The following is a 23,458-nucleotide window of genomic DNA, read 5'->3' on the forward strand; positions in this document are numbered from 1 at the left end:
ACTCGACTTGTTGTGAATGAGTACTTAACTGGACACTAGAAAAGGTGGCAGTGGTTGTACGGGGTGGCTCATCCTCCTGACCGGCGAGCCTTGGGCCTCGCATTATCGTGATCAGCCCAACAGCTCTGCAGGCATTGGTTCTGGTCTGTTAGTTGTCGTCTTTACAAGTGTCGGCAGTGTGGAGGCTGTCGTTCGATGGCGAGTCATCCAAGTGACAGGACAGGCACGGTGAATCATGGGTGGCCACTACTGCTGTGCACTCTCACCAGTGTACAGTGAATGAGTCTCAGCAGTGCTGAAGCCACATGTGGTAGGGCTGTAAGAGTTGGGGTTGGGCATGAAATAGATGGTAGCTGGCCCATGCCGTCGTCCGACTCATCCACACTACACAAGTGTCAGAGATATGCTAATGTCTAAAAAATTTCAGTGAACAAAAAATTGTAGATTCGAGCACTGAGGCAGCGCTGTGTTCTTTTTTGTTGTTGTTGTAAAAAAAAAGAATGCTGAAATAAAATGAAATGAAATGAACATCCTTGCTTCATGCCCATTCTCATAAGCCGTACAGAGGTCACACAAGTTAGTGCACAGGGACATTTATTTTGCCGAAACATTTATACAAAGATACTCTGTCTCAGAGTTGTACACTATAGTCAGGTACATGCTAACAACAGTTGTTTTTCTGCACCAGAAATTTGTTCTTTTATTTCATTGTACATAGGAGCTAAAAGCAAGGCAATGAAAGACTTCGTTTTCTACACCCCTTACGTAGCTTCCTGAAATCCCTGCCAAGTTTCCCAGCAGGTATCCTTTTACAGAAGCATAACTGCGAGTCAGCCTAGTTGGAACAAATTCATTTTTTAAAAACTTTTTTTGCACAAACAAACAGGGACAAATAAGAGGAGCACTTGTCCTTGTGTTGCTCCTCTTCTCTGCCCCTGTTTGTGTGCACACAAAAAGTTTTTTAAAAATGATTCTTTTACAATTTTTAATGCTTGCTTTCATTTTTTTAGCACCTTAATGTTTAAAATAAAGCAAGTTGCATGAGGTTGACAAAGAACATTCGCTACACAGTCGTAGTGTGATTTTGAGTAGTGGGGATGTGTGCCTCCCAGATATCATTTCCACAAAAGCTGCTTTTTTTTTTTTTGCAGTTTACTTCATGTTTGCTGTACAAAAGTATACCTGCTGTTGCTGGTTCAATTCATGATTGCAATGGGCACAATTCGGCAAGTGCAAAAAAAAAAGCTCCCAAGTGTACAAGCTTTAGTACACGATAAGTACTACTGCTTTTGTACACAATGGCACCAGGTATTCAAGATCACCTAGAATGGTCTAGTGCGGTGTTTGACATTGGCCAGTAAATACCAATCAACCAGAAATCACTCAACAAATCAAGCAACTTGAGAAGCCGTGTAAATTATGTGCCTCGCGAGAGCATTTTTTTCCTTCTTTGTCTTTGCTTTACACTTTTATTGTATAAGTACCGTAAATTCTAATTTAGGCTAATTAATTGATGTTGTAATGAGCACAAGATAATGCTGCACAGCAATCTGTACAAATTTTAATCAGTAAGATGTGTGAGAACAGCTCAATAGAAGTTACATCCACAAATGACACCAAGTTCGACGTTACTCAGCATGGACGGCTACTCTGCAACAACAACTCGGAGGCTTTATAGTGGAATGCACACACACAACCATGCACTTGTGTGAACTCACCTTGTCCAAATTTTTGAACAGTCACTCACTCGAGATCAAAACATCCCATAGTAACACATTAACATGCTAGCTGCACTAACAGTGAGACAAAATTCCTGCACCAGTAGTTCCTGTCTCGGCACAGTAAGACAAAATTTGGCCTCAAAATACCTCCAGACCTATCAACCAACTTTCCAAGTATTTCTTTAACTAAGCTTTTGTCTGAGGGAGGCCCAATAGCATTTACTGGTATTAAGCATCAAATACTAAAATGCAGTTAATGCACTGAAGGACACACACAAAGCAAAGAAAGATGAAGGATGCAGCGCTGATTCAAGGAGAGGTGTGCTCGTTAAACTTAGACCTCAGAACTGACACCACACGAGAGAAATTTTTCAACACAATTTAGGCACCACATGAGTCACTACCGTACTTCCAGCATATACTTCCAGAATATACTTCCAGCAGGGTGGCGGATTTTTCAGGCCGGAAAAATAAAATGTGTCTTCGATTTGTTGTCTAGGGTTGTTCAAGGCAGCTGGTGCTTGCCTTCTATCAATGTGCATTGGCATATGCAACATCTTGGGATCTTGGGCCGTCCAGCAGACCAAATCGAAGACTCAAAAAGGTAATAAAAAATTGGTGGTTTACGATCAAATTTGCAAGAGAAATGATAGTAAAAAATTATAGTGTGAGCTGTCTATCGGCAATAGGTGCATATTGGCAAATCACAGTTGACGTTCTGACAGCTCTGGTTTTTTGACTCGATTCACACCGACACCCAGTGCCCGTTAGACATCCAATGTAATGTTACTGTGCAGCCGCACAAAAAAGTAAAAAAAAAAAAGTTATACACCATAAAACCCACCTATGAAAGATGCCATAAGAGGGGTGGGGCCTCCGTGAACACAAAATTATTGAACGCAAATGCATTATTATGCAAAACAACTACAAAACATGGACCTCCATGTGAGATCTAACCATTAACCAGGAAGATGTAAACTCAAAGGAATTTTGCAATGTTGTGGAAAGGAACAATCATGGTGCAGCATGTCCTGTATTTGTAAGCACCAAGCTGACAGTAAGCATTCATGACATCTTGCGTTATTCACGTGTTGACATTTTTTGCATGTATTTACCGATACGTGAACTAAATAGACATTATATGCAAACTAAATACACAGAAACGGTGTTAACATATATCTGCTAACAAGTACTCAGCTCCGCAGTCACAGCTAGTGTGATCCAGCCATCAACAAATGGGAATATTCACATAGCAATGGCCAACATTTTGGTAGCCATTATACATAGCTTCTATGGAATGGGTGGGGCTCAAATAACCGTTCAAATAACCAAGTAGGTGTGAGAAATCCAGCTCTGGAAAAATCGATCAGCAGCTGCATTTGTATTCTTTTGAAAGAAGTACTTTCCTAAAGCGGATGCAAATAAACAAGTGCAAAGTTATCATGTCATTACACAATCATGACAAAGCTAAAAAAATTTAGCGTTTTACGACGAATTCATAAAAGCTGAGCAGTATGCAAGTGACGACTGCAAGGACTAAACTACATGCTGGCACTCCCTATTCCTTCTTTGCTTGGTCCACATGCTCCTCGCTACAGTTTCTGTTTTCAGCATGCCACCCAGAGTCGTTCAAACATTTGTGACACATCCACCGGAAAGACACTGGTAGCAACATTCAACAAACACTGGTGCCATGCAGGCCAACAACACTGCAACAGTTACAACAACAACAGCAGCGGTAGCAGCAGCAGCAACAATAACAACGATGGTGACAGGCATCGCCAGTGATGCTTCAGCATAAAATGATGCCACATTAGTGACGTTCGTTTTTATTTCAGGAGGCGCCTCATTGTGGACAGTGAAGAGCTGCGGTAGCCACCACCAAAATGGTTCCTGCGAGACGTGAACCGTTACACATTGAATTTACTGCAAGGCTTCAATATAGAAAAAAAGAAAAATGTTAAATTTTTTTCTTTCAAACAAAGTGCAATGCCGCAACAGTGAGAGCTTGCACAGTTCCTCCAAGGACCTGCTGCAATGAATCTTCATTTTGTTGGTTTCATTTCTTGCCTGAACATTATACTTATAGTACAGGGCTCGAATGAGTATACTGTGTAGTACACAACACTGAAAGGGGTCCTCAACCACTCCTCAGACTTAGTGAAAAAAACACAGTCCACAGATAACATACGCTGCTGTGAACATGTCACTTAAATTTTGCAGTCATGTTTGACACGTGGAGCTCGCAAGCGGAACGCAAAGTCACACAGAGAGCATTCCTAAAACACTTTCTTTTAAACAGAAGCCTGCTCCTCACTCTTTTCGGGCTGCTTTATTTCGTAATACAGCAGGTTCCCATAAGTGGATAATAGCTGACATTAACCAAGAAGGGTGTTTGGATCAGTGTGCTTCTTCCTACTGTTATTGTGCATATTTACTAACGCAGTTTAATAAACAGGCTGAAGTAAGTGAAAGCCTGCTTTCAAATTTCGATAACACTTACGTACTTCCGGAAGAAGCTGACTATCGTCTGCTCACGCCCCGCCACGGCAGCCCGCGTAGCAACTGAGCTTTGGCCACCCTGCTTATCCACGTTATAGGCATCTGGCCTCGCTAATTTCAACTAGTTTGAACACTCAACAAGCCTCGAACCAAGCGCAACTTAAGGTCAGACCATATGCATGCTTGCCAGCACACGCTCACTCTTGGCCACTCCTGGTCAGACACCTTGGCAGACTTTGCTTTGTAGTGAACTTTTGATTGTGCTTCAAACTGCGCAAGTTGCATATGGCTACTATCCGTCGGTCAAGGTAGTGCAGGACTAAGCCGGTCAGCACCGTGTAGCCAGACTGGAGCAAATGAATGTGAGCATGCACTCAAGCCCTTTTGTGCACAAAGGAAACGCTGCGCATACGCACTATACTTGCATGTAGCTGCAGTCTGCTATGTAGCATAGATACCAGAGCACCCGTGAGTTGCCACGATGAGTTCACTGGCTGAGCGCACTATGACTCACTGAGAACCAACCAGGGTGTCTACCAAGCTGACATTTCCAAATTCCCAGAATTTTGCAGGTTTTCCCTGAGTGCCTTTGCAAGATTCCCCGAGTAACACAGAACCATGTTTTACGTCAAGACGGACTGAAACCATGTCGCCCAATGCTGTCACTTTCTAGTAAGCCCATTAAAAAATAAAAGAAGACTTAATCCAGTTTGAACAGTGAGGTGTACTATTTATTTTATTCAAAAACAGAAGGGAGGCGTTAACAAAATGCACAGCGAATAAAATATCTTCGAAAAAAATGGCGAAGCACATTGCAAATCGAGTCTAACATTTTCAAATATGAATAAAAAGTGATGCATACAGAAGCAAATATTTTCAAATATGAGCTATTTCTATCAACTGATAGCAAGCTCATTGGCAAGAGGCCTGAACTTTGTCACAAGTCAGAATCTCTCTCAGCAGCTGGAAAGTCAACCCCAACTGTCCTGACATAAACGCAGCCCTCGCACAACGCCTCAGTGTTGTGTTTCACTGCTTTAAAGAGTTTATTTTGGTTTGGATGAGGGACACCTGCACCTCAGCATCAGCCAACACTTCTTTTTTGAGCTCGAGCTCCTTCCTTTCCCATTCATTCCCAATGTGTCAGTCCCTTTCTGTTCTTGTCCTCCTTCCTCCGCATGTCTGCCCCATGGACCATTTGAAGCATCCTCTTCGTCAGTTGTACAGCTAACGTCCGATTTTTTGGACTCCCTAGAGGCTGCGAAAACGTCCGAAAAATCGGGCAGTCCGAAAGAATGAACTCATGTCTTTTACTACCCTTAAGGGCTCAAATCGCCACAGACACGTCCGAAAAAGCACCGAAGGCCTGCCTGTACACTTATTAGGCATATCAGTGCTTGTACTGTGGCAGGAGACGGCGGGTGCACGCATGTACAATTAAGAAATACATACTGTGTCCCGTGACAATTGCCCCTTCCCATGCTTAAACTTCACCGCAATATTTCGCGCATGCTCCACTGCGTAACATTGCTTGCCGTTATGAGGCGAAGCTGACTTTCGGGAACCGGCATTATTCAACGCGCCGTGCTTGCCAACCTTCGAAGCCAATCGCGAGGATCACAAAGGCAGTCGTGCCATTGCTGACAGCGGCGAATTCTTTCAATGAAAAACACGGCACCGAATGCAGCGAACGTCGAAGCAGCTCGGCTTAGCGTTGCCACCAGCGGATACGCGTGCAAGAGCACCGGTTCAAAGCGGCAAGATAATCAAAATGGCAGCCGGCGGTGGTGGTTTTGATTAATGCCGTTTTGCACCTGCGGTCACGGCAAAAATTCTGGATAATTAGACGGCAAAGGGCTCTTACATCCGAAATTTCAGACGTTCTTATACTTTGACTCTATGGGGTGGTGCCGCGAAGCAGTCCCAATTATCGGGCATGTACCAAAAATCGGATGTCTGGAAAATGGGTCGTTGACTGGCAACTCCTTCAGCCGAAGACACGGCGTCAAAGACGATTCGCTACGGTGCCTCTCTCTTACTCGACCTAGCATTAGCATGACTTTCGTTCCCTTTCAATAAGATTACAGCTAATTTTCCCCGATATAAGCACAAATTCCCTGAGTTTTCCATTGGTATTTCCAGACAATGCAAAATCCCTGAGAATTCTCGGTTTTCCCGGTTGGTAGACACCCTGCAAATGTGTTTGGTTAAAGTTTGGCACGTCGTAAGTGCCAAAACCAGAAGTAGTGGCGTCTACATGAACATCTAGTCATATTTCAACGGCGTATCACTGTGACGTTCAGTAGGTGGAGTGTTGTAGGCAGGCCCCACTCCACCGTAGCCTTCACAGTGCAAGGCATTGAAGATGGAATGGAAGCACCGCGAAGGGGATATCATACACAACCTTTAGTTGCCAATAACTCCGCCTCTGCTGAATGCATTGAAGTACTTTTTACAGCAAGGTATTTTTACAGCAAGGCATTTTTCAATTTCGATGAAATGCAGTTCAGGACCACTTCAATAAAACCCTGAAAAATTTTTCTTTAGACTTTGGAAGCAATAAGGACGACAGTTTTCAATGAGTATAGACTGCCAAATTAAAAAGAAAGGGACAAATAATAGGACATATATATTTAGGAGATATAAAGAGCACTCATGTTTGTATTGCGCTTAGTGTTTCACTGACGGGACTAATGGACGAACATAAGGAACAAGACGCAGATGTACGTGGCACGCAGAGCACACTGCTTGGTTTCCCCATTCCCCATCAACTCTTCAGCGCCTCTCAGCTGGGACTGGTGCCAATAGCCGTACTTTGCCTACTGGTCCTCTCTTTTAAAGTGAAGTTTTCGTTAACAATCCCACCACAGTTATGCGCCCATCTATCATTTCACAAAAGCTTCACTTTATTATATTTTAACATATACATGCATTTCATTCGCTTAACTTTTTTTTTTTCTGTGGCGCGCTTATGGTCGCTGGTAACACTTCAAGTTGGCACCTAACACAGATCCTCGTGAATGACAAGTGCTGCTTCCCCCTTTCCTAGAAAATCTGGAAGTGTAAGCATGCGTGCGCAAGCTTTTGCTTGCAAGTAATTCTTGGTGATGAACCATCACCAAATGGCTGACATCTAGGGCCACTGTTCTGGCTGCAATGTCATCACTAAACACGGCGCATGTCATAATAAAATGGGGTCTTCCACAACAGCAGGACAGAGCGAGCAATCTTTATGCGAGACTGCGCTGCATGCAGCATAATATTTGGCTAGCATGTTCATAGCAGCAGTGTCTACAGATCGGGAACGTTTTCTCAAGTTAAAAAAGTATTTCAATGCCCATTTAAAGGGACACTAAAGGCAAATATTAAGTCCACGTGGACTGTTTAAATACCATTCCAGAAACCTCGCATTGCTTGTTTCTTGCCAGAAAAAGACTTAGTTTACGAGAAAATTGCATTTGAAGGGTCCGAACACCTTTATCGCAATTTAAATCTCCCATCACCCAACCGAGGAGTGGTGACGCACACGCCATCGCCACCCTTTGGTGTCGTCGATGAGTAAAATGGTGCCCGACCGACGGTCGTACAGTTTTTTGCACAATACACAAACATGCGGTCATGGAGAAGCCAAGCAAAGACAGAGTGGTGGATTCACCACTGCAGCTGCTTTTGGTCAAGTGGTGTAGACCATTCATGCATCCTGCAGCATCACATAGAGGTGGAATTTTCTGCTACTTGCAATTTGTGCGACTTTCATGAGCCAGGAAAACCAGCGCAGCACTACGCAATAACGAAACTACTGAAGCTCGAAAGTGTGGGCAGCACAGAGTCGAGCAAACATGAAATCTTTCGACTGCCCGCATCATTGTCAAGGGTAATGTGAATGAGTTCTCTTTTCTAAAAATGAAACAACACTGGACAAGTTACACTTTCTTTCGGCTTATAATGCAATACAATGATGTTATTATAAAGAGTGGTCGAGTACTAGTGACAGTGTTTAAATGAAGAGTGCCTTCATCATCGGGCAAGCACTTGAATGTCTCTAATCGTGTCCTGCATTTACCTCAACTTCTCAATTACCTAGGCTCTGTTAACAATAGTATTTACACTTTATGGAGATTCCCAAGCACTACTCTATCACATTAGCTTGATTTACTATTTGCCTTTAGTGTCCCTTTAATCATACAGTCTAATGACTGTAGGAAGACAATGCAGTGTGCCACACTAGCCATGAGATGTGGGCATTTGACGTGACGCGAACCAACACTTCAAGCAGCTGAATGTCCTTTCTCTATCGACAGACAGTAGTTATACTCTACAGACTTTGTAAACCACATGCACTGGCTATAGGACGTGTTGCACACAATCCTTAAGCATACATTCTAACAATTATGGGGTAATTAATTCACAGCAACACAAAGGCCTTATGTCAATGTATACCACTCGCTGACAGTGGTAGTTCTTTAGCAGGCATCATATGCAAATCTGCAAATGCTGAACATGTTATTACAGACAGTGCTGCCGATGCCTGGCACCTGACACATCCATGTGAATGAAGAGCCCACAACTGCTGTCAATGCAAAAGTGGCCACTGAGCAAAAACAATTTTGGTTGCTGCAAACAAAGAGAGTGTGTCGGCCTGATCATATGGGCTGAAGGAACATGCAACAACTAAATAAAAACGTTTTCCTTCATCTGGCAGCTTCTAGTTGTCATTTTTTTTTTACAAGCATACCAATAGTGGACAGAGAGAGCATAAAATAAGGTCGAAAGTAAAACAGCTTTTGGAGCAAGCTCCCAGCAATCACAGCCAGCTATTGCACCGTGACCAGCAGTCACATATAGCATGTGGACATCCATACATATCAGCATCCTGAAAATCTGGTGGCACGATTCAGCAGAAGCTGCCAAAATTTTCTTTCACATAATTATTTGCTTTGTTTTCATGCCTGCAAACTTAATAATAATAATAATCATGGTGCAAGTGCAATGACACCTTACCTTAAGAAAGAAAAGAAAACATGCGAAACCATAAGCAGACTCCAACCATACTGCCTTGTGTATTACAAGGCAGTATGGTTGGAGTCTGCTTATGGTTTCGCATGTTTTCTTTTCTTTCTTTTTTTCTATAACACACATTTGTAACTGTTTCCTCTTTTTCCAATGTGTCTGCTTTATTACCCTCACTAACATTACTTCCATAATTTGTGGCACCATTTATGTCATTCCATCCAGAGCTCAAGTGTCTCTAATAAACACAAACTGAAAGTTATGAGTCCAGTGGCAGTTATATCTGATATATCTGAACAATATACCCCCTGGTTAGAGACTTTCAGGTTGTGACAACTTCCCTCATTACAGTTTTGCAAGAAATGCAGCTAAACTTGAAGTTCTCCTTTGAATCTGTCAAATGGAGGACAGCGCCATCCATCGGTTAATGCTGCTACTGTACTTCAATAGCATCTTTACTTACAGCGCGAACAAAACAGACAGAGACCAAGGAAGGACGAAAGTGTGACGAGTGAGGTGCGCAAGGCGAATTACAGTGAAGAAGAAAGACAAAACGACGGCTAAGGGCATATGGACGTGTGTTAAGTGCTTGGTAAAAGACGATTACGGTCGAAGAGTGCCAAGCACGAGAAAATGCAGCACAAGAAATAAATAAAAGGAATAAGAGCCAACCACGGGATTCTATGGAGCTCCAACGAGTCAATTGGTTAAAAACACGAAGCACCGTAGAAAACCAGTCATGTGGAACCACGAAGAAAGAGACAAAGCGTATTGGTAGACGTGGCAGAGTTCCAAGGAGCAACACAGGAAAAAGGTTGGCCACCGGGCTGGTGCTGGACCCAAGCCACCAAGGCTTCACCCAACCGGAGCAAGCTGCCAACCTCTGTCTGCACTTTGCGACTTCAGCTGGCCACGGATTTCTACCATGAGGCTTATTAATGCCTGCACTCATAGGCAGAACGTGAGCAGCAAGGCTGCCAGAGTGAGCTTATGTACAGCTTCCTAGCCAGGACGTCCTGGTCTCCAGCCGCTTCCATTCTCAAGGTTCCAGCTGCAATGCCTGTGTCTCCTCAGCTGGCTGGACAACCGTGCTCCAGCCATCACCAACCAGTTGCTCAGCCTCATCACAGGTTTGGTGAGATCACCACCGCTGTCCTCACTCCACCGCTGATGCAGCGGTGAACTGCTCTAGATTTGATTGAACAGCATGCTCAAAACTTAGCATTGTTTCATACTGTTGGTTCCCAATCCTCTAAAAATGTCAGTACGAGATGCGTACTGTTAACTGTTTTATTAAGTCTGTGCTATCCTATTTTTGTTTTCTGTGTCTATTAAATGTCTTGTGTATGTCAGTGTGAACAAATGACTTTGTCCTTGATTGGACGTTCTGAGGTTCTGCCTCATTGACCCACTGCAAAACTGAATGAGAACCTGCATCAGACACACATAACACCAGTGCTGTAAGTAAAGATGCAATTGTACCGACGTGCCCAATTAGCCATGGTACTTCAATAGTTCTTCTCAGCAGTTCCCAAATTACGATATTCTTAACTCAAATCCTTCGTCAACTACTGATTACAGAAATGGCAAACATGCATCACTGAGCTTTAGTGCCTGCTTCATTCACGGAGCAGCAGTGCCCTACATTCAGCAAAATCTAGGAACAGCTTTTTTTTTTTTTTTGTTCCACTAAAGACAAGCAAACGAAGTTCTGACACCTAAGATGAGTGATCATTTCATAGGTTGACCAGTTGATTAATGAACTGATTGAGTGGATGTATCCTACAAAAAGTAAAACAGGGCCTGTGACAGACACCGTAGTAGAGGGCTACAATTTAAAATTTGGCCCCCAGGTGTGTTTTAGTGTATGTTCAACGCTCAGTAAAAAAAGTGTTTTCTGCATATGCCCTATTTAAATGCAGCCACCACAGCCACACTGCGACCTCGCACTAAGAAGCACAACAACATTCCCACTCTCGGTGTATGTTAGAAAACCCAAAATTAATCAAAAGCCCTCCACTACCGCAAACCACTGTGCAGTTTTGGGACATTAGGCACAATAATTTATACTTTCTAGCCATAGCCACTGAGACAGGGAGGCAGGTAGGCTGATGTAGTGTTTCTGGAAAGTGTCCTTCAACGTCCCAAGATGCTGCGTCCCACTGAGTTCAGTTTCTACATCTATGGTTCCTATAGTTAAGCCCAAAAATGAAGAGACTAACCTGAAAAATAGTGACGTTGACTCGTGACCAAAAACTTCTACAAGTAACTTATGCACTACATGCACAATGTGGACCTGTGACATTTTATATCACCAGTTTTCAACATTCATGAAGCCTGGGAAGCATGCTGATGTGTGTGTACCACAGGTTTGCTGAGGATACTGCATCTCAATGACATTATTTACAGAAGAATCTGGCAATTTTGTGCACGCCTTCTTTGGAAGTGCCACCTGCAAGAAGCTGTCTAAAACATGCAGCCCAATGACCAACATAAGTCTGGGGCCCCCTGTTTAACACGACTCTTCCCCTCTGGTATTTCTTGTGCGGAGATCAATGTGAACGTAAAAGGCAAATGAAGTCACCTACCAGTGGTTGAGGTAGTGGAAGAGATGGTAGAAGTCAAGCCTTTTTTCGAAGCCTGGCGCCTTGGGTATAACCTTGAAGTAGGCCGAGTAGAATTTGGCATCAAAGCCGCCAAACAGTTTTGCTATGGACAGCTCAAACTCAGCATGTCCATAGTATGATGCTGGGTCAAATATAACTGCAAAAAAATAAAGATGTGCAACATTTTTGCAAACCAATCTTTTTTTCTTTTAGCTTACTTAAACGAGACACACAGATATGGTGAATAAAGCAAGCTGTAAATAAGTTTTGAAACATCTACAGATTGTTATGTAGGTGCCACAATAATAACCAATAGTTGCACTGCAATAGGGCATAAATGTTCTTAAGCTATGACTGAAACAAGCATATTATCACTGAATGCACACTGCTTGGACACACAAACAAACACAGGTTAAAACATTTCCTTTAGTGATCTTGTGCACGGGCTTAACAAGCTGTAATTCAGAAATACAGTACTAAACAGAAGGAGAGAAAAAAATGTAGACGGCTGGTACAGCTCAGTGATCACAAAGTAATAACAAGCATGGATGTCCTGAATACTAACAATCAGTCATTCACTCATGGTAAATATTACAGAGGACCCAAAGTAACGATAATTTTTTACTGAGGCATAAAAGCATTTAATAATCTGTTTGCAATGTTTATTTAACTCCGTCAGTAACAATGACAATGCTAATATTTTCATAAATGACACCTCTATATTTGATTATGCTATTGGATTATTTTTCCAAGTTATAAGTATTTTGTTCATGATTTCAATTTGTGTCTTTCTTTCTTCACTGTGCACCAAATTAGAAAGCTTACTGTATGCTGTTTTTAAGCACATAATTAAATAATTCAATTCAATATTGATGTATGGTGAGAGTACTACACTATCAATCAGTTGGCCAAGCAGTTCCCTTGCGCAAAGTTTTTAGTACTTACTATGTCGCTTTCTTTCGACCTCTATTGCCACCTGTGTGAGCCTTGCAATGTCAGATGTCAAAGAACAATGTATATCAAGTTCTATTCTCTCAAGCGAAATTTTTTTTAGATATTAAAGAGCTTGCTCAACTTGAGTTTGTGCCGTAAGGTCAGACAGTCAATCAGTACATTTATGTTGAAGTGGTCAAATGGTTGCGTAATGCAGTTAAAAGGAAACGCCCTGATCTGTAGAACTTGGCAGAGTGGCCGTTGCACCTCGATAATGCTCCTACCTATACAGCACTGAGCAGGCAGCGCTTTCTTGTCCAAATGGGACGGCAATGCTGCCTTATCTCACTGCGTCTATTTCCTGTTGCTCTAGACAATTTCCTATTTTCAAAACTGAGACAACACCTTAAAGGAAAAAGTGTTTTGAAGATGCAGAGGGTATTTTGTTTGTTTTTATTTATTACATAGTGCTAGCCTTGTATGTATGACGTGATCAGGACACAGATACAATGGAAACATAATGAGGAAAGGGATGGAGGTACCGAGGGTTATCAGGGGATGTATTCTCGGGTAGTCACTCTCGGCGATGTCACTTTCAGTGCACATTGATTGGCTAGCTGAGCAAAACCGCTCGAATCTACAATGCGCCATGTACTACGTCACGTAAAAGTTACAGAGTAGTATAGTATAGTATCACCAAAAGTGATAATCCAAGAAAGTGTCGCCAGTTTGTGAGTGTTCCAGAACAGTTTTGAATGATATATAAAGTGGCAGGACAGATTAAGTGCATTGGGAGAGCTCACTTAAAGGTGATTAATGTTTTGAAATGTTTGAAGAAATATGCAAATTAACTATACAAATAATTACTTTTGGGCCCCCTTTTGTACAGGTCGTGAAAGGATCGAACTGGGAGAAAAGGCCACCTGTTGACAGCGTGACAGATCTAATCTGGTTAACTAGAATACTAGCAATATAGGCTTACTCGGTCCATCCTCGTATTCGGCCACATTTCCACCCCAGAGGTCACCGTGAATGAGGGCGGGCTCAATTTCCAGGCCCTCAAAGAATGACGGCACCTTGTGGACTAGCTGAGACCACAGTTCAGGTGCCTCACGGTCATGGTACTTCTCTTGAGCCATTCTCACCTGGGCGTCAATGCGCTGCCGGCAATAGAATTCCTGCACAGGGCCAACACAAGGAAGTGATCACCAGCACCACACACACAAAAAAAAAGAAAGAATGCCAGGACAAGTTTTACGCCTCTAGGTGAACCGGCGAAGGCCCAAAAAAAATGGACAAAAGTGCCCTGTGCATTTTCCGAATTACTGTAATAACTTCGTATTTTGTTTACTTAAGTATTAATGCTCACACCCACCACAGTGGCCCAGTGGCTGTGGTGTTGTGCTGGTCGCAGGTTCGATCCTGGCGCCACACATGCATTTTGATGGGGGCAAAATGCAAAAATGCTTGTCTACTTAAATTCAGGTGCACATTACAGATACCCATGTGGTCAAAATTAACCCAGAGTGCCTTACTATGTCCTGCCTCAATCATATTTTGGTTTTGGCACATCAAACGCCAGAACATAATTTGTTTCATGTAATGCTTGTAAAAGTGGCATTAAGGTGGGAGGCCACATTCAAAAGTCAATTTTCTTGCATAATTTTTTTTTACATTTTATGCATGTGCAAACATTTAGGAACATGTTCCAAAAAATTATCTTCCTATCATCATTAGTTTGGGAGTTACAGAGTTTTACAACCCAGATCCTCGTATTGTGAGATCAAAACTACATTGCATTGGTCCCAGAAATTAGTGCTATTTCTTTTATATACATACAGTCGACGATAGATTTTCCGGACGCCAGATTTTTCGGACATGCCCGATAATTCGGACGCCTTCGCCGCACCGCCACGTACCACCATAGAGTCAATGTATAAAAACGTCTGAAATTTCAGACGCGAAAAACCTTCTCTATCCGTTATTCCGGGCTTATTAACAGAACTGCAGTCACACAGGTCTGAAACAGCATTAACCGAAGCCACCACCGCCGCCATTTTGATTATCTCGCCGCCTCGAACCGGCGCTTTCACACGCACATACGCTGGGAGTCACCACGGCAGCGCTAGGCCTAGCTACTTCCACGTTCGCTACCAAGCTTCTTACTCTTCGGTGGCATGTATTTCATTAAAACAATTCGCCGCTGTTAGTAATGGCGCCGACTCCGCCTTTGTAATCCTCGCCAATATTTGAAGCTCGGAAAGCATGGCGCGCTGCATGAAACCGGTTCCCGAAAGTCAGCTTCGCCTTAATACAACACTGTTACGCGGTGAAGCATACGCGATGTATTGCAGCGAAGCATATCAAGTGGGGGAATGGGCAACAGTCACGGGCCAAGGTATGTTTTCCTTAATTATACACGCAGGAACCTGCCATCTCATATCATAGTACGAGCATCGATCTCATATCATAGTACGATCTCATATCCTAGTACGAGCATCGATACGGCTAATAACTATACTGGCAGGCCTTTAGAACTATTGCTGACATGCCTGTGGCGATTTGAGCCCGTAGGGGCAGTAAAATGCGAGCATTAATTTTTTTCGGATTTCCCGTTTTTTTCGGACGTTTTCGCGACCCCTGGGGGGTCCGAAAAATCGCACGTTGACTGTATACAAAATATTTTTTTTTTCATTTTATGTTGTCGACGAACAGCCCACACGAACAAAAGGAAACTCTAGTGCATCTCATGGGGACCCCTGCTATGAACCTGGTCTCTAGGTGTAGCTTTTGACCTCTTTGAAATTGTTTGAAACGTTTCTGTACATTTTTCTCAAACCAAGATTTTGCTCCACCTCCTGTTACATAAACCTCGATAACATTTTTCTGAATATTTTGAAATTAAACTTTGCACAGTCATTCCTCACACAGAGATGTGTGTAGCAAACTAGGATAAAAGAAATTGATGCAATATTTTTGAATTTACAGCTCATTTTGCAAATAAATTAGTTCCAAATGGGCAATTTATTTCACTTTGCACAGTCTTTCAAACATTACTTCCTTAATATTTATCACATTGCATTTATCCTAGTTGACTGCATAAGTCCCCCACTTAGCTACATAATCATCTAAGCTTTACTCAATTCATTAGTTATTTGTCATTGCTGGTGCGACTAGCACTTTTAACACATTAGTAGTTGCCAAAAAAGAAAACTGACCATTTGTTGCACTTAAAAAAGTTAAGTTAAATAAGACATGCTTATTCAGGGAAAAAAAAGTTATTTCAATCCTGGCTTCTGATATAAGTTTTTTTGTGTGTGTGGCTTCCAACTTTAAACTGAATCTACTGCTACATGCTTTCCCTGTGCAAAGTTTGAGTGGAAATGAGCCAGTGGTATAGCAGGAAGTGTAATTTGTACAATGAGCATTAGGAGTATGTGCCTTAAGGGTCGTGTGTTAGAGATTCATGGATTAACTGGCTTATTCTAAGTCAAGATGGACTTCAATGCTTAACATACGTGCAATAAGAAAACAATGACCATTTTGTAGTGAATCTTCTCTTATCACTTATTGAGCATGGAGTGCTCAAGGCACAAATGCTTTCCAGTTCCACAAAATGTACATGTGTACAGAGTGATCATGCATTTGTCTCAATGATATGTCGACTTCTTGTCAATGCCTTAATCATTTATTGGTAGGAATAGTGCGCCCAGTGATGAAAACAACATCCACAGTCTCTTTTGACTTCGACCACAAAAGTCAAGCACCATACAGAATTTATAAATTTTGATATCAGCTGCATAAGTGTGATCTATGTATGCACTAATGAGTATTTTGCAGCTCTAGAAACACCGTGCAGGACAAAATGATTAAGGACAAAATACTTCTTATAGGTGCTTGTTCACTTAATTTGGTTTTAGCACCGCATCTTGTGTAAGTCCTAAAACTTTAGCTGGTCACACACATATTTCAGGGAATTGTTATCTACAGTATGTGTGCTCATTCTAAGAGACAGAATATAGCCGAGCCACAACATAACGAAATATGGGACATAACAAAGGTACAAATATAAAATGCATCTGACCAATATCAGCATGTAACAAACATACTGGGTTCGTCTGTAAAGTAATGAGACTGGGTCTGGTAAAAATAATTTATTGATGAGATTGGTACATATTATTAAAATTCTTCAAAATAGTCTTCTTTGGCATCGATAAATCGCTGCCAATGCGATTCATCATCATCATCATCATCATCATCATCATCAGCCTGGTTACGCCCACTGCAGGGCAAAAGCCTCTCCTATACTTCTCCAACAACCCCGGTCATGTACTAATTGTGGCCATGCCTTGCCTGCAAACTTCTTAATCTCATCCGCCCACCTAACTTTCTGCCGCCCCCTGCTACGCTTCCCTTCCCTTGGGATCCAGTCCGTAACCCTTAATGACCATCGGTTATATTCCCTCCTCATTACATGTCCTGCCCATGCCCATTTCTTTTTCTTGATTTCAACTAAGATGTCATTAACTCGCGTTTGTTCCCTCACCCAATCTGCTCTTTTCTTATCCCTTAATGTTACACCTATCATTCTTCTTTCCATAGCTCGTTGCGTCGTCCTCAATTTGAGTAGAACCCTTTTCGTAAGCCTCCAGGTTTCTGCCCCGTATGTGAGTACTGGTAAGACACAGCTATTATATACTTTTCTCTTGAGGGATAATGGCAAACCTGCTGTTCATGATCTGAGAATGCCTGCCAAACGCACCCTAGCCCATTCTTATTCTTCTGATTATTTCCGTCTCATGATCCGGATCCGCCGTCACTACCTGCCCTAAGTAGATGTATTCCCTTACGACTTCCAGTGCCTCGCTGCCTATTGTAAATTGCTGTTCTCTTCCGAGACTGTTAAGCATTACTTTAGTTTTCTGCAGATTAATTTTTAGACCCACTCTTCTGCTTTGCCTCTCCAGGTCAGTGAGCATGCATTGCAATTTGTCCCCTGAGTTACTAAGCAAGGCAATATCATCAGCGAATCGCAATTTACTAAGGTATTCTCCATTAACTTTTATCCCCAATTCTTCCCAATCCAGGTCTCTGAATACCTCCTGTAAACAAGCTGTGAATAGCATTGGAGATATCGTATCTCCCTGCCATGCTGCAAAGGCTCCCTAGAAGTCAGCTGCCGTAACCTCTTTCGGAGACTCTGTGACAGCCTGTTGGATGGTAGGAACATCGTCAAAACGGTAACCTTTCAATCTTGTCTTGAGCTCTGGGAACAGAAACAAGTCTGCCACACTTGCATCGGGACTGCACGGTGGTTGCGGTGAAGTTGCAGCCTCTATTCAGGCCAGGTAAGTGGTCACAACGAAGGCAGTGTGGGCTGGAGCATTGTCATAGTGGAGCTTCCAGCTATTGGCAATTTCCAGTTGTTTCCGCTTGACAGCTCTGTGAAGGCACTCAAGGACTTCTTTATAGAACATGGCATTGACGGTTTGTCGCGAAGGCACAAATTCTTTGTGGACCACCCCACACTTCTCAAAAAAGACAATTAACATTGTCTTTACCTTGGATTTTGATGTTCTCACTTTCTTTAGGCTTGGAGAGTTAGGTGTGCCACTTCGAACTTTGGCACTTGGTTTTGGGGTCGTACTAGAACACCCCTAATTCGTTGCCTGTTATTACACCATCTAAAAAGTCCCATTCACTTTCTAACAGCACCAACACCTCACGGGAAACGTCAACACGTCGCTGATTTCATTCATCACTCAGCCCTTTTGGCACAAAAAGTCGAGCCTCCGGACCTCATTTCAATAATAGTTTTCACACACACACACACACACACACACACACACACACACACACACACACACACACACACACACACACACACACACACACACACACACACACGCACGCACGCACGCACGCACGCACGCACGCACACACGCACACACACACGCACACACGCACGCACGCACACACACACACACACACACCAATTTTAAATAAACCTTCCGCATGTTCAAATTTTCAGAAATAATTTTGTATTCGACGATTAATCTTATAGTCCAGAATATTTTTTTAATTTGGCAACATTTTCATCCAAACTACTCATTGAAGGGCGTCGAGATGGCTCCATGTCATCAACAGTCTCCCATCTGTTCTTGAACTCACTAAACCACCAGAAAACGTGGGTCCTTGATAGGACATCATCATTGTTAGCCTCCTTATCCAAGGCAAGCATTTTGGAAGCGGTTTTGCCCAAGTGAAAGCAAAATTTAAACGCTTACCGCTGCTCCAGTGAATGCTCCATTTTTGACATTTTCGGTCATGACAAAAACTCGAAAACAGCTTTTGCACCACCTCAGATCTTCACTGTGCAAGAACTCAGACGTAATGGCTGCCTGGTGCGTTACTTACCTTAGAACCCCCAACACAAATGCTGCCTCCGGGGAGCACACTACTGCATGGCAACAGCAGCACCATGTGACAGGCTGCCTTATTACATTACGGGCAAACCCTGTATATGCTTATAAGAAATATAGGATGCAATGAAGGTCAATTTTAGTGTTGCATGCAACATTATATTAATGTTCGAATCCCAATGTCCTCGTGTGGTTGGGAAAACTAGCATTCTGACCCCCCCTCTTTTTTTTTCAGGCCACAACTATGGTTTTAATTAATCTAATGAACAGCCTTCTTTCTATCAACAATCTATTATTATTTTTTCCAGCACTGAAATTTTGGAACACTGAATGTCCAATTTACAAAATATTTGTTCTCTGGATTGCTTGCAGTTATACTAAATTCATTGTCGCCAGAGAAGATATATTTATGACCCTTGCATATACAGGAGAAAACAGTAAATGGGTACTTTTATGTGCACACTGTTGAGCAGCTGGGTATAATACATATCTTGAGAGCTAATGTCCTGAAGCCACTCTCTTCCGGGCTTTCTTTTTACCCTCCCTCTTTCCAAAATCAACTCATTGTAGCTGCTGCAAAGGACAATAAGGTGACTAAAGACATTTAAACAACAGCTATGTATAAGTGGATTGTAACTCTCTGTTGCATACCAAATACAGTACATAACGAGATAAAATTAGGTATGCAAGGTTCCTACCAGACACCAGGCCGTGGACCTATATGTCATGACGATACCACCAGCACAGGTGAGCAATATGCAGCTTCATCTGTTTTAATCACTTTATTCTTTTACCTAAAGACAGAACAGCTATTCAAAGTCCCCTATGGTGAAACTTCCTTTCCTTAGGTTTGCTCCCTCTTGGACTGTACACCACATTCAAATATATCGTCAAGGAGATACTGCAGCAACTTACCAACCAGTCATCATGCCAGCTATTATCCAGCGGCAGGTACCCACAGCAGGTGGTGATCCCAAAGCCAAACTGGTCCACGTAGCCAGACTCATTTCGGGAGCCATGCACTGAGCTGCCCTCGTCCCGTTTGCGACTGTTGTGCAAATGCATGCTGCAAGAAGAGTTTGACAGGTGGCAGCGCGTCAATTAGTCACGCGTCGCGGCACACATCAGAGCTGCAGATGGGCACCTTGCCAGCTGCTTTCCCAGGAGCTCGGAGTGGCGACTCAATTGGCGCATCCGCACGCACTCCATAACCAGGGCAGCACCACCAGAGGGGTTGTCAACCACCTACGCAAGGGCATTTGTCAGTGGAAGTGAAGGCCCTGACAAGCTGCTGGTAAGGCTATCCTCCTCCCTTTCCTCAGCTACTTGGAATACGATGCACGAATGCTGCCGGCACCCGCAATACATAGCCAAAACAAGTGACAGGGAGGTGTCAGTCAGTGGCTTGACTGTCGTAAATTGTAAACAGGAGGCAACCCTTGGCAAAGGCACAAGACGAAAGGAGAAACCAATTTGCATTGTTGTTGTTTAGTGTTCTTGAAGACACTAATTACGCAGCAACAGAATCTTAATTCAGCTAACTGTTTATTTACAGAAACGAGAAAGGGTACACAATAATTGCTAACTTTTTGAACTATAGTTGTGCAGTTTATAATGAGCACGCATACACCAGCCCTCATGATGGAGAACCTTAGAAATACTCTTAGGTGCAAAGTTTTAAGTTTGTCAGCATGCACCTCCACAGGCGCAGCAACAGAAACGGATTTATTTCAGTGGCACTTTGTTCAGCAACAGACGGCATGCGCACATGCCTGGAAAATGCACTTTGTGTTCCCAAAGTAAAGAGAATGAAATAAAATAGCGAGAACATATACGCATATGTGCACGTCTCTGCAAATAGAGTTTTGTGTATACACTGAATTCGAAAGTTGAGTTTACACGCATTTCTTCGCCACTGAATTGAGCAAAACAGAACCTGTGTACGCGAAAGTCGCTAAAAATCTACGAATGTCACCTTGACTCCTAGCTAGACAGACAGTGCACAGAACTTACTGCCAATACAAAAACCGTGCAATGAATTGCAAGGAATTGAGTGCCGCAGGTTTTCGTTAATCGCACAACTGCCGTAGCTTTTGTGGAATACCTAGCTGCTAGTTTAATAGAAAATTAAGAGTCGTTAAATAAAGGTACTGCTACACACAGAGCAACAGTTGGCTCAAATACTTACCACGTACGGCTTCGGGACTCTCACGGTCTCGGTCTCCAGTATAGCCTTCAAGGCCGCGAACTCGCCATCAAACATCGTCCGTGCCTGAAGAAGAAACGCACCCGCATGCCGCGAATTAGTACACTTCGCGTATCGCCAGACGGTTCCATCGATCAATCTTCTCGCTCGAAACAACATGCAACTCACCTGCGATTTCGAATTTCTCTTAATAAACACTTCGCCGTCATCGGTTTCGAAAGCTTCGCCTTCATTGATGCAGCCACTGCCTCCGCGGCCGGTAGCGCGGAGTTTCGTCGTTTTCAACGCTTCCTTAATCCTCGCCTCCATCGTAGCCGGCCTAGAACGACACGAATGGGCGACATGAGGCGAGCAGCCTAAATATAGCGCGGGAACAACAAGTCTCCTCCCGTGCAATCTCGCGCATCGTTGTCGCCGAATCCGAAAGCGAACGAGCACTCAAGGAGCACTACTGTTGTCGCGGTGTCAACAACCGCGCGGCGGCTGCTCAGTGCGACTGGAAAACATGAACCTCAGTGTCTCGCGCAAGTGTCAGATAGAGGAATAGACACAATAACCGCAGCCAGTACCGAAGTTGCGAGGCGACAGGTGAATAAAAGAGGGACAATCGAAGTAGGTGCAACCAACTAATTGCACTGGCGCGCGCTACCTAGGATGTCGTCGGCTGCTTCAGCGGCTTTCGGAGAAAAAGAGCACCTGCTGCTGCTCAGTCGAGTGGCTTCTCGGCACGTCGCTGCGGCAGAGAGCATGTACTGCGGACGCTCCGTAGCTGGCGTGGTGATCCAATTATATTAAGCAACAATTGGATAACATATCAAAACGACCAAAACAAGGCAACGTTTCAACGCGTCGCTGGCGTCACCGCGTCGCATCTTCGTAGTGGTGTGTCCATCCGCCGCATACCGTGGAGCGCATACCGCCGCAGGGGCGATGTGCGGTGCGCGCGCGCGACCATCATGTGCCACCGGCGGCGTTCCGTTTCGGGAGCGCGCACGTAGGTCACGAAAATAAACCGCTGGAAGGCGGGGAAACAACGGTACGCTGTTTACGACGACGTCCTACTGAATGCCAGACTGGTACACGAGAATCGCTCGCGACGCGGCCTCTCAGCAGCTGTGCAAAGGTTCATTGAAAAAGACGAAAAGTTTTGCACCGTCCACCTGTGCTTTACTCGAACCCAAACCATGCAGGTGAGCATGAACCGGCGCTGCAGGACAGGCCACGAAAATGTCAACGTAAAACGACGGAGCCACCGTGAGAAGTGGCCGCGAATGAGCTGTAGGCTGCCTATCCCCCGGTATTATACATTCGTCCTGCAATCCCCCCCCCCCCACCCCATTTCTACAATTACATAGTGCCATGTCCATGGAGTGCTACTCCCATCAAAAATGGAGAACCATGGTGCCCCCCCCCCAAAAAAAAAAAAAAAAAGAAATCCTGGCGCTGCTTCTGGATGTATGCGACAGCTGGAACAAAAGTGTACTTCATAACACTTTCACAGTGTTTATTCCGTTACAACCACCTGCATTGGTGCCGATCTGCGTCCAAAGGTTAGCTAGCAATTAAGGCCTGTTTTCGAAGACATGCTACACAATTTGTATTCAAGGTATCTCATTTAATTGTAATGGTACTGAAACCTGCACCTATGCTTATCTCAGCATCAAATCGGCCATCTACTGGTTTTCAGCTTAATACCTTAGTGGATGACATAGGCAGCACCAGCGACTAACATTGCCCTCAGGTGAAAGTGAAAAGACACTTCTCATATTCCTTTCTTGTTACCTCACCACTCCTACAAGAAGAGTAACAATAAAGTAAAAAGAATATGGGAGCATCCACAGGGGTATAAGTAAGTGGGGGAGGCAAATTCAATATGAGCACAAAATTATCCTAGAAATGTTGGCCAGGCCAGATGTTCTTTATTCATCCTGAAAGTTTAGTTCAATAAGGACGGAGATAACAGGGAGGCACATTTCCCCTGTTGTACTTTCTTCTTATGCATGTGCTTCCATAGCTGTTGTCCTTTCAGCAGTGAAATTTCAAGATGCCTCTGAAAGA

At 43.5% G+C, this 23,458-nt stretch overlaps 1 protein-coding gene across 2 annotated transcripts; it reads right to left on the reverse strand.

Annotated features, from left to right (window-relative positions):
- Positions 1–577: 577 nt before the first annotated feature.
- LOC142576158 (ketosamine-3-kinase-like) lies at positions 578–22,367 on the reverse strand. 2 transcript variants are annotated; one of them, XM_075686128.1, is made up of 8 exons: positions 22,050–22,367; positions 21,569–21,719; positions 21,383–21,466; positions 20,339–20,439; positions 20,110–20,260; positions 13,755–13,950; positions 11,822–11,996; positions 578–3,614 (listed from the first exon to the last, which is right to left on the reverse strand). In XM_075686128.1, the coding sequence occupies exons 2-8, from the start codon at positions 21,707–21,709 to the stop codon at positions 3,551–3,553; spliced, it is 912 nt and encodes a 303-aa protein (XP_075542243.1). In that variant the 5' UTR covers positions 21,710–21,719; positions 22,050–22,367; the 3' UTR covers positions 578–3,550. The 2 variants fall into 2 exon arrangements, with proteins under 2 accessions (XP_075542243.1, XP_075542244.1); XM_075686129.1 differs by lacking the exon at positions 22,050–22,367 and adding an exon at positions 21,970–21,986.
- Between the last annotated feature and the right edge of the window lie 1,091 nt (positions 22,368–23,458).

This window comes from Dermacentor variabilis, chromosome 3, assembly GCF_050947875.1.
Source record: "Dermacentor variabilis isolate Ectoservices chromosome 3, ASM5094787v1, whole genome shotgun sequence".
Lineage (NCBI taxonomy): Eukaryota > Metazoa > Arthropoda > Arachnida > Ixodida > Ixodidae > Dermacentor > Dermacentor variabilis.